The sequence below is a fragment of the Vigna unguiculata genome, chromosome 7 (genome assembly GCF_037176805.1).
Source record: "Vigna unguiculata cultivar grain cowpea cultivar isolate G323 ecotype 2 chromosome 7, ASM3717680v1, whole genome shotgun sequence".
NCBI lineage: Eukaryota > Viridiplantae > Streptophyta > Magnoliopsida > Fabales > Fabaceae > Vigna > Vigna unguiculata.
The window spans coordinates 4,498,907-4,512,232 of NC_140798.1; the positions used below are offsets into that span (position 1 = coordinate 4,498,907).

Here is a 13,326-nt window from a genome sequence, read left to right on the forward strand (position 1 = left end):
CCTCTGATTCACAATCAGATTCTGCACCACTCAATAATTCATCCGACACCCACTGATCATCAGAAAGACCTCTATCTATGTCTTTACGCACCTTTCCCCTGTGTTGACTGTCACTTTCATTCTCTTCTTAACATATGCCCACTTCAACTGCAATACAACCCACATCATTATCAGAAGTATTGCTGTCCCCCATTATATTCACAGGAATATCAACAAATTCCTCATCTTCAGTATCAGATTCATCCCAATTGTGAACCTCTGCCTCAATATCCACCTCATCCAAACCTGCTGCACCACCCAAATTACCTTCAGCCTGACCTCCCAAATCAACTTCAACCTCACCTCCATTTCCATCTTCATCCAAACCTGCTGCACCTCCCACTTCAGCTTCAGCCTCACCTCCATTTCCATCTTCATCCAAACCTGCTGCACCTCGCACTTCAGCTTCAGCCTCACCTCCATTTCCACCTTCATCCAAACCTGTTGCACCTCCCACTTCAGCTTTAGCCTCACCTCCCAAATCAGCTTCATCCTCACCTCGATTTTCATCTTCAGCCTCACCTCCCACTTCAGCTTCAGTCTCACCTCCCAAATCTGCTTCATCCTCACCTCGATTTTCATCTTCAGCCTCACCTCCCACTTCACCTTCATCCTCACCTACTGCAGCTCCCAAATCAGCTTCATCGTCACCTAGATTTTCACCTTCATCCTCACCTACTGCAGCTCCCAAATCAGCTTCAGCATCACCTCCCAGCTTTACCCTCACCTCCATTTCCACCTTCATCCTCACTCAAACCTCCACCATGTCCCAACTCAGCATTAACTTGAACAATCGCATATTCCAAATTATCATCTATATCATCATCTACAACTATTGCTTCTGACACAATATGAACCACAGACAAGTGCACTTCCCCAGTACGCTTAGCAACATTTACCATATTAATTGACCCATTATCATCATACAACAACTGCAACCGTCTATCTACAGCATACCATAATTCTTTAACTTCTAAATACCCCATTAACTTAAGTGTGTCTAACACCTCAAAATACCCCCATGTGTCTAGGTCACATGACCACTGATCAATCAATCCACCCACATATAAAAGCCCACCATTTTGAACAAAATGTCCACCATGGTGGACCACAACCTTGAATCTCCCGTCACGCATCTAAAAACAAAAAAATATATGCTATCAATTAAACAGGGGACCACACACCTCAAACATGAATAAACAAAGGGGAACACAAGGGGACCACCGAACACATATAATATTACCCTACCCACTATCGAAAGCGACAATACAATACACAATAAACCATAAAGCTGTAAAATCCACTGCAAATCAACCACAAATTAAGAGGCAGTACAGAAATCAACCCAAAAAGTTCAACTTTTTAAACACTCAAACACAAAGATATAAAACCCACCGCAAACCCAACGCAAACCCACCATAAACGAAAAATACAACTCCAAGACGAGTCAATAGTACTAACCTGCACCTGGTTGACGCTCCAAACTTGAATGCGAATCTCCAATCGCGTTCTCCAACCACAATGTCGGAGAACCTTCAATCGCAATCACGCTCCAAACTTGAATGCGAACCCTAACTGATGAACTCTCCAGTCGCAAAAACCCTAATTTTCTGACTAACCCTAGGCCATCTCTCGAATGTTCTCCACGATCTCCTTCGTTCCCTCTTCACTCAAATGATTAATCCCCTTTCGTTATCACTTTTCGCTGCAATAAAATCACATTTGATTGCCTAAGACTTGGGTGCTCGACGTTTACCTTGTTTTTCACCTTACCATTTGTTAATTTTTTTATTGTTTTAACTTTTTACTTTATTTAACTTTTCACCCCAATTTATTTTTAACGATACACTGTGCCAGCATGTATTCAGAAAACTGACACGTAGGCCAAACAGTTACACCGTGTCACTGTGCCGTTAAAAATTTTAACTCCGTCTGCCAAAAGGACTTAATTGAATGCAATTTTACCAAAACGAGGACTAAATTGAACAAACAACCAAAATAGGGACCAGATTGAATAATTTTGACAAAAATAGGGACCAAATGTGTATTTAAAGCCTAAAAAGAAATACCAAACATACAATTACATACTTTCTAGACTCAATTATCTGGATTTATGCATTGACTCAAACATAAGAAGTTGTGCACCTTTCATAAAAGTGGATTGTGGCAAAGGCCTTGACTCCACTTAGCCTAACCAACATGAATCAATTTCCTCTTGCAGGGTAAGTTACTTATGACATTGCCAAATTAGAGGTCCCACCCCTAATCCCGCCATAAGAACCTCCTTAAACTCTCACCTCCTAGGCCACAACGATATAGGATAACTTCTGACCAAAACATATCCCTAGCCAATGCATAACAACCTATTAGTGAGAATTACACTTCTTCCTTAGAAGCACAACCCTTATGCAACAAACAATTCACATAAACTTTTCTCATTCCATTCCATTAAGTTCCACTTTCACTCTCCTAAACCATCACACTTCTTAGAAGTTAAGACTTAAAGCAAATATGTAATTCAACTTTAACCATTTCATTCCACTGATTCTTTTTATACTCATATCCTCAACACTTATCCATAAAACATAATCTCACACCGAATTCCTCATACCAAAGAATCATACATAGCTCAACGAGCCTAAATAGCCCAACAGACTCAAGGAACACCAAAACACCTTTAGATCCACAAGAAGCTCTATCTATAGCTAGGAACAACAAAAGAACGATTAGGACTTATCGTTATGATCACTGACCAACAAAGACTCATATTGATGATTAAAACGTCACATGAAATCAAAGTAGCGTCACATGCAAGCTAGACCAAAAAATACCCACAAGAAAACGAGCAGAAGTTTAACTTACACGATTGAAGAAACTGATTGGATAGAATGGAATAGCCCGTCAAAAGGATCACCCTAGTGATATCTGATATTCAAACAAATAAACAGAAGGTGAGAACTTATAGATAGAAGTCAAAGAACTCTAGAAAAGTGGTTTCTAGAGAGATGATATGTTTTAAAATAATGAATTTCGTTTATAATAAAATTATTTGTACTAAAACCTTTTAATATTAAAATAATCAAGTCTCACTATTTTTAAACTACTATCAATTTTACAATGTCATTTTCTAAGATTTTACATTATTTTTAGTAAGGAGGATTTTTGTATTATTCTTATCATTATTAAATATAAGACGTTGATTTCAATTTTAAAAGTTGACTATTGTTATTAATTTAAATTATACTTCCATTTTTTATATTAATAATTTTTTTTAGTTTTAAAAAAATTGAATATTAGTTAAACTAATTTAATTATAAATTTCACAATTAGATTTGCTATTAACTATCATATATATTCGCTTAAATTTGCACTCATCTAAGTTTGTATATTGCCTAAATTTGTATTTGAAAAAAAAAAATCTCAAATCGAGTTTCAAATGACTTTCTTATCAATTATGTATTGTCAACCAATACTTCCTATGAATTGTGATTTGGATCGCTCCAACAAAACAACAATATCTAGGCGTTGACCATCGTAAATATTGTCCTTTACGTTTAGTGTCTCCTTGAATATTTATATTTTTCAATGAGATAAATTGTTTTTTTTTCGGTAAACATAAGTTTTATTATATGATCCTCATATCCCATACTTATATAATCCACACTTATATGATCTTAATATAAAGGTTAAAATACTTCGTTGGTCCTCGTTTTTGTTGCAGAATCTCAATTTGGTTCTCGTATTTTTATTAGTCTCAATTAAGTCCTATTTTTTGTAAATTAGTATCAATTAGGTCCTTTCCGTTAGTAGATAACTAACACCGTTAAGTAGGTGCCACGTGTTAGCTCCTCGTTTTTTGAATTTTTTGAATTTTTTTTTTTATTTTTTTTTTGATTTTTTTTGAATTTTTTTTGAATTTTTTTTGAATTTTTAATTTTTTTTTTTAATTTTTTTTTAAATATTTATGTCACATGTCACTTCTGTAGTGTGCCACGTGTCAATCTAATATGGTGACACGTGTCAAATCAATGTATGAATCTCAATTTGGTCCTCATATTTGTTAAATTGATTTGATTTAAGTCCCAATTTTTTTAAAAAAATTTCAATTTTAGGCACTCCAAATTTAGACCAAATTTTACTTTTATATAATGTTATGATTATTTTTATTAAAATTGATATTTTTATTAAATATTTTAATAATATTAATTATATTTAATATTAAAATTTTAAATATATTTATTTTAATTTTTTTATAAAATTATTTTAAAATTTTACATTTGAATTTATAAAATTGTTATTTTTAAGCCAACTCTAAAATATTGTTGATATTAAATATTATACAAATATTTCGAATATAAATTTATTAATCTATATATTTATAATTTTAAAATAAAATTTAAATAAAGTTTAATGTAAAATATAAATTTAAATAAATTAAATGTTGTTAAAAATATGTAATAGAAATATCACTTGTAATAAAAGTATCATCATTACATTTATAAAAAAATTAAATTTGTTCTAAATTTGGAGCACATGAAATTAAAATTATTTTAAAAAAAATTGGGACTGGAATCAAATCAAATTAACAAATATGATGACCAAATTGAGATTCATACAATAATTTGACACGTGTCACCATATTAGATTGACACGTGGCACACTACAAACTTGACACGTGGCACACTACAAACTTGACACGTGGCATAAATATTATTTTAAAAAATTTAAAATAAAAATTTAAAATAAAAATTTAAAAAAAAAATAAAAATTTTAAAAAAAATTTTAAAAAAATTTTAAAAAATTAAAAAAATTCAAAAAAACGAGAAGCTGACACGTGGCACCTACTTAACGGTGTTAGTTCTCTATTAACGGAAATGACCTAATTGATACTAATTTACAAAAATGAGGACCTAATTGAGACTAATAAAAATACAAGGACCAAATTGAAATTTTGCTACAAAAACGAGGACCAACGGAGTATTTTAACCTAATATAAATCATAAGGTTTATTATATAATCTCGTATCCCATAATTAATATTTCATAACTCCGCCTCCTATCATAATTAAGTGAACACCAAACTCTTCATATAAAGAAAGCTTAAATAGTAGTTTGGTCCTAGTTTTCGTTCTGTTTTTTCAATGTGGTCCTACTTTTTTTTTTTAATTTGGTCTTAATATTGGTAAATTTTTTTCAATTTGGTCATTTTCGCTAACACCGTTAAAATAGTTAACGGATGTGAACAGTAACCGCCACGTGTCATTTTATCATTTTTAAAATTTTTTTGATTTTTTTAAATTTTTTTTAAATTTTTTTAAAATTTTTTAAAATTTTTTAAAATTTTTTAAAATTTTTGTTATTTAAAAAAAATGTACACATGTCAAACTCATATCATTCCACGTGTCATTTTTGTGATTTTTAATTTTTTTTTGATTTTTTTAAAATTTAATTTTTTAATTTAAAAAAAATCTACGTGTCAAGCTAATATCATGCCACATGTCAGAGTCAGTTTTTTATATTCAATTTAGTCCCAATATTCGTTAATTGTTTTCAATTTGGTCCTATTTTTTTTTTTTTAATTTAACATATTTGTTCCTCTCCAAATTGAGATAAAATTTAATTTGTATATATTAAAATGCATATTTTTGTTAAATATTTTTAATTTAGAATTAGAGTTAGTTTAAAATTAAAATGAAAAAAAGCAATAACACCATTAATTTAAAATTTTAAGAATTTAAAAATATTTAATTTTAAACCAACTCTAATTTTAAATTTTAAATATTTAATAAAAATATATATTTTAATAAGAATATCCATATAATATTTATATACAAATTATATTTTGTCTTTGGAGAGAAACAAAAATACTAAATTAAAAAAAAATTATGACTAAATTGAAAACAAATAACGAATATTAGGACCAAATTGAATACAAAAATCTGATTCTGACATGTGGCATGATATTAGCTTGACACATGGATTTTTTTTAATTAAAAAAATTAAATTAAAAGAATTAAAAAATGACACGTGATATAATATGAGCTTGACACGTGTACATTTTTTTTTAAATAATTTTTTTTTAAAAAATTAAAAAAATTAAAAAAAAATAAAAAAAATAAAATTAAAAATTAAAAAAATTAAAAAAATGACAAAATGACACGTGGCGGTTACTGTTCACATCCGTTAACTATTTTAATGGTATTAGCGAAAAAGACCAAATTGAAAAGAATTTACCAATATTAAGACCAAATTGAAAAAAAAATAAAAATAAAAGTGGAACCACATTGAAAAAACCGAACGAAAACTATGACCAAACTACTATTTAAGCCTATAAAGAATGAAAACGTAAGTGAATGTATACGGTGTATCAATGATTGAATTCGTAATATTTTTAATAATTCATAAAAAATAAGACAATTCGTTATTATTAATAGATATATACAGCATTAAAATAATTATAATTTATAATATTTTCAAAATATTAAATATTTAAATTAAATATATGTAATTACGAATTACAATCCTTAAAATTTAAAATATTGTTATTAATCTTTATTAGAGTTAGTTGAGTTAGTTTTCTGTTGTTTGTTACCAAGGTTTGTTTTCCCCTTTTTTTCTTTGCAGAGCTTAGCCCTATATAACTAAGTCTTTATCTTTGTATCAATTGAGTTGATCAATAAAGCATTATGACTTCTATCTCTGATTTTTATCTTCTATTACCCTCTATACACTAATAATCTTATACTAATATAAATTTTACATACTTATAAATTACTATCTTTATATTATTTTTTAATTTCACTCATAAATTCAAAATAGAACTATTAAAAATACTTTCTAATATATTTTAAAGGGTTAAATATGTTTTTGGTCCTTCAGTTGAAATTTTATACCAATTTAGTCTTTCATATTTAGAAATGCATGAATTTAGTCATTCTTACCAAATTCTGTTAAGTTTGTTTGACATTTTAAAATACATTTTATGATAATATTTGAGTTAATATTGAAGCAAAAATGTGTCAAACGGTGTAAATAATTCAAATACTATCATAAAATGCGTTTGAAACGTCAGATAAACTTAACAAAATCTGGTTAAAAGGACTAAATTCACTCATTTTTAAAGATGAAGGACTAAATTGGTCAAAAGTTTAAAAGAATGACTAATTTCAAATTTTACTGAAACTTGAGGGACAAAAAACGTATTTAACCCTATTTTAAAATATTACATGTTTTTATTTTAAAATTATAAAAAATATATTTTAGATATTAATTATATTAAATAGATAAATTATTAATTATTTTTAATAAAATAAAAAATAATTCAAACATTTTACATGTTAAAAAAAAGTAAAAAATAAAAATAAAAATTAATTGAGATCTACCTGGATGGAGGGATCGATTTAACGAATTTCTGGCATGCGCTAAATGAAATGAATGCGATGGAAAATTGGCGATCATAACACTAATCTTACTATAGGAATAGAGATTCCTTTAAATAAATATAAACCTGTTAGTTCTATTTGAGAGTTATTTAAAAATGTTAAAGATATTTATTTTAATTTAAAAATAATTAATTTAAATAAATGAATAATTTAAATATGAGTTTCTTAAAAGATAAAATGGATAAAATAATTATTTTAATTTAAATAAACAGTTATTTATTAAAAAATAAATTTAAAAATAAAATTGTCCACAGCATTCTAATAATAACACTCTAAATATACTAATAAGACATTTTTATTATATAAAATCAATCACATAATTACTCATCATCTCAATCTTATTCGTATTCTCCTACCATAAATTAAAAGTTTAATCAGGCGAATGATACTATTTTTATGTCTATTCGTATTGAATTCGTAATATTTTTAATAATTCAGAAGAAAAATAAGACAATTCGTTATTATTAATAGATATATACAGCATTAAAATAATTATAATTTAAAATATTTTCAAAATATTAAATATTTAAATTAAATATCAGTAATTACGAATTACAACCCTTAAAATTTAAAATACTGTTATTAATCTTATACTAATATAAATTTTACATACTTATAAATTACTATCTTTATATTATTTTTTAATTTCACTCATAAATTCAAAATACAACTATTAAAAATACTTCCGAATATATTTTAAAATATTACATGTTTTTCTTTTAAAATTATAAAAAATAAATTTTAGATATTAATTATATTAAATAGATCAATTGTGAATTATTTTTAATAAAATAAAAAATAATTCAAACATTTTACATATTAAAAAAAAAGTAAAATAAAAATAAAAATTCAAAGAGATCTATCTGGATGGAGGGATCGATTTAACGGATTTCTGGCATGCGCTAAATAAATGGAATGAATGCGATGGAAAATTGGAGATTATAACACTAACCTTATTATAAGAATAGAGATTCCTTTAAATAAATTAATATAAACCTGTTAGTTCTATTTAAGATTTATTTAAAATTGATAAAGGTATTTATTTTAATTTAAAAATAATTAATTTAAGTAAAAAACATTTTGATAATAATTATCACAATATATTCTTATTATATCATCATAATCACTTATTATTATTCTTCTTTCACTTCTTGTTTAATCTAACAGTGTATTTGGATGGGTTGATTTTCTCTTCATGCAGAAAGAAATGCAGGGTTAATGCTTCTTCATGTTTGTTATCACCAACCCAACTTCTTCACTCTTCATTTCCTTTTCCCTATAAAACCCTTTCATCTCTTATTCTCAATGCTCAACAAACTCATTCTTCCAATGTCTGCCCAACTCTCCCTTGAACCCTGGACCACCCTTGCCGGAAAGGTCGTTATGGTCACCGGCGCTTCCTCCGGCCTCGGCCGCGACTTTACTCTCGACCTTGCCCGCGCCGGCTGCCGCGTCGTCTTGGCGGCTCGCCGCGTCGACCGCCTCCAGTCCCTCTGCGACGAAATCAACCGGATGCCGTCGTCGTCGGATCTCGCAGAAGGTGACCGGAGCCTCCGCGCTGTCTCCGTGGAACTAGACGTTGCCGCCGATGGTGCTGTCATCGATAGACAGGTGCAGAAGGCGTGGGACGCGTTCGGCCACCTCGATGCGCTGATCAACAACGCTGGTGTCAGAGGTAACTGATTTTCTGAATTTTAAATATCAACTCGGAGGGAGATCAGAAAAATTTACAGAAAACCTTTAATATGATACCATGAATGAGTATATAGTAATGCAGGAGTGGTTGAATTGAAATTCGAGAAATCGACGTAGTTTTCAACTATTGACTTCGACTTTTTTGAGACTGTACTGATCTTCTGAATTTGAATACAGAGATAAGAAAAATTTACAGAAATCCTTAATATGATATTAGAATGATATGCAACTAATAATAATAATAATAATAATAATAATAATAATAATAATAATGCAGGATCAGTTGAATTGAAATTCGAGAAATTCACGTTGTTTTCAAATGTAAATTCGAGAATTGCTTTCGACTAATTTTGAGATTGTACTGATCATTGGACTTTTCCAAATGTAAATTAGATACTACGATTCTCGTGGTTCTTAATATAATAGAACTGCACAAGTAGTTTTTTAAGTGTAAGTTATTTTATTTGAATTCAGAAACTAATTTGAAGGAGTTTATATATTTTGAGGATTATTTATGTAATTTGAATAGACATGGTAATAATATCGTTGAAGAGGAATGTGACTTGAAGACCAGATAAAAATAAATAAAATGAATAATTTGTAAAAGACATATATATAAATCTATTGTTTTTTAGGTTTTGGGTTGAAAATAATTTTAAATTTTGTCGCCTAGTTTATGATTCATTTTTTTCATATATCTTTTATGTTTATTGTATACCAGCAAATATTTTAAGATTAGTTTGTTAGTTAATTATTTATGATAGTAAAATTTAAGGCAGTAAGAGGAAAATTGTTGAAAGAGAATGACCTTAATGTCTGTCTACTGCATACTATTTTTCATTTTGAGAAGCAAGTGATTTGCAGAATTGAGATGTGCGCTATCATACAAGTCCACTTACTTTCTCGGTAACACACTGATTGTGAAAAGTTGTGGTGTGAAGGAACTGTGAAGCCAGCATTGGAATTGTCTGAGGAGGAATGGAAGCAAACATTGAGAACGAACCTCACTGGGACGTGGTTGGTGTCAAAATGCGTCTGTAAACGCATGCGTGACGCTCAGAGGAAAGGATCAATCATCAACATTGCTTCAGTTTCTGGTTTGAATCGCGGTCAAGTGCCTGGGGGATCTGCATATTCATCTTCTAAAGCAGGTGTCAATATGCTGACAAAGGTAAACCATTTTGATTTTTACCTTAATTAAAGAAATCAACAATTTCTTTACATATCTCACTTTGTATTTATGGTTGATTTGTTGAATGGGAATGTTCCATTGGAACACAGGTGATGGCACTGGAACTGGGGGCAGACAAAATCAGAGTGAATTCCATATCACCTGGAATTTTCAGATCCGAAATCACTGAAAAATTAATGGCAAAAGATTGGTTGAATAAAGTGGCCATGAAAACGATACCCTTGAGAAGTTTTGGTACCTCTGATCCAGCATTAACATCCTTGGCTCGTTATTTAATTCATGATTCCTCTGAATACGTATCTGGCAACAATTTTCTCGTGGATGCTGGAGCCAGCTTAGCTGGCCTGCCTATTTTTTCCTCCCTGTAAACCAACCATAATAAACTTATATTTTAAATTTATTAAAAAATATTTTTTAACTATTAAATTTTCATAATTTCTAAATGATTTTTTGTTTTTTTATTTTCAATCTTCCAAAATTACTTAAAAGATGACACATTATATTATAAAAAAAAGTTATCAAAATTTAATAATTATATAAGTTTTACAAATGAGAAATCTAAACAAAGTAAAAAAAGAATAAATTTTATAATTATATGTGCTTTATGTACTTCATTAACTCTTTTATAGTCTCTTTGGATCCCGCTGACAGCTTTGCAACAATAGATACCACTTGCAAGTATTATTAAATAAGATTGCAAAAATTGTAAGCTGTAATAAATACCTACAATTATGAAGTCCACTGTATTTGATGAATATCTTCCATATCTCTCCCTTCAAGGAGGAGTTTCTAAATATTATAAATTAAAAATGGTATTTAATTAATCAAAACTGAAACTCGTATTTAATGGAGGTTTAATTACTTTTTAAGGCTTTCATAACTTTGAAAATTTTATTAAATTTTTGTGTGTTGTTTAAAATTTTGGATAATAAACTATCATTGTTTCCTTTATCAATAGAAGTAATAGTGACCATTTCTTAATTATTGTAAGTGAAAAGGCAGAATATTCGGAAGCATGCCAATTTTATTATTCAACATGTTTTAAATAAAAATAATAAAGTTCATTTATAATTTTACATCAGCGAACATATAATTTTATATTAATCACAAAATCTCAAATTACATAAAGTATACAAATAAAAAAAATACAAGACAAAAGAATAATTATGTTTTCTAATAAAAAAACATTAAATACTCAATTGAAAATTTTAAAATTTCAAAATTTACCCTCATTTGTACTGGAGAATTTAATTACATATGAATCGATTGTGATGAAAATAAAAAATAAGTATTAAAAATAAAATCAAATGGCTATTGCTTAGTATGTATAAGGGTTTGATGCCAATACATATACACAATAAAGGTTTTATTTGTAGAATATAAAACATAGCAAAGATAAACACCAGAGAAAGTCTAACAGACACACAGATATAATATAATACAATAATTATAGGCTTAAATATAAAATTTATTTTAATTGCTGAAAACATTGATAAATATCACTTAAAATATATTTTACTAAGTATAATTCTTAAAAAAGTTATTCTAAATTATATATATATATATATATATATATATATATATATATATGTATTTATTTATAATCTATAAAATAACCAAATCATACTAACAATAAATTATTTTAAAATTATATTACTATAAAGTTTATAATAATATTTAACACATGACATTTTTTTTTAAATATTAAATTTAAGACTTTGATTTCAATTTTAAAAGTTGAATACTGTTATTAATTTAAATTATACTTACATTTTTATATTAATAATTAGTTTTTAATTTAAAAATAGGAGAATATTAGTTAATTAAATTTAATTATAAATTTCACAATTAGATTTACTATTAACTATATCAATTATTGCATTCGTAATAATTTTAATATCTAATAAAAAATATAAGAAAATTCGTAATTATTAATAGTATTAATATACTATTAAAATAATTATAGTTTATAATATTTTCACAGTATTAAATATTTAAATTAAATATCAACAATTACGACTTAGAACGTTTAAAATTTAAAATCTTGTTGTTAATATAATTTTTATTTACTTATAAATTACTATCTTTATATTATTTTTTAATTTCACTCATAAATTCAAAATATTTTCAACTATTAAAAATACTTTTGAATATATTTTAAAATATTAAATTTTTTTAAAGTTATAAAAATATATTTTAGATATTAAATAGATCAATTATAAATTATTTTAAATTAATATAAACATTTTACATGTTAAAAAAGGTAAAAAAAAAGTCATAGAAATAGTATCTGGATGGATCGATTTAACGATTTTCTGGCATGTGCTAACCAAATAATGAAATGAATGCCATGGAAAATTTGAGATCACAAATTTTATAATATGAATAGAGATTCGTTTAAATAAATATAAACTTGTTGGCTCTATTTGGGATTTATTTTATTTAGGTTTAAAAATATATACTATCATGTGTTTGGGTAACAACCCCACATATTCTAGATAAACAAGAAGTACTTAAGTATCACATGATTTTTATAACATTATTAATTACATACATGAACTAATTCAGATTACACTTCTTAAACTACATAATAAAATATTTCAAAATACACATTGCAATAATCCCATCCACGAGTACTTCAAATATAATTAGGAAATTGAAAAGAAGTTTTCGAATATATATATATATATATATATATATATATATATATATATATATATATATATATATATATATATATATATATACACACGAAAGTAACTTCAAACACTAAACTATTATAACACATAATTTTGTTTTGAGAGACTAGTATATTGAATATACTTGTAAGATTTTGCACTTGTCATATCATCTCTCCTCTCCTTCTTTATAATAATAACTTAAGAATCTCATATATCTCGTCTAGTACTATGGTTAACTTTACTGACTCATAAGTATAATTTTCTCTCTTATAATATCG

The 13,326-nt window shown here is 27.3% G+C and overlaps 1 protein-coding gene across 1 annotated transcript; it reads left to right on the forward strand.

Moving 5' to 3' along the window:
• The first annotated feature begins 8,779 nt into the window (after positions 1-8,779).
• LOC114190886 (uncharacterized) lies at positions 8,780-11,122 on the forward strand. The gene is made up of 3 exons (XM_028079957.2): positions 8,780-9,155; positions 10,117-10,346; positions 10,457-11,122. The coding sequence occupies exons 1-3, from the start codon at positions 8,786-8,788 to the stop codon at positions 10,733-10,735; spliced, it is 879 nt and encodes a 292-aa protein (XP_027935758.1). The 5' UTR covers positions 8,780-8,785; the 3' UTR covers positions 10,736-11,122.
• Positions 11,123-13,326: the final 2,204 nt, after the last annotated feature.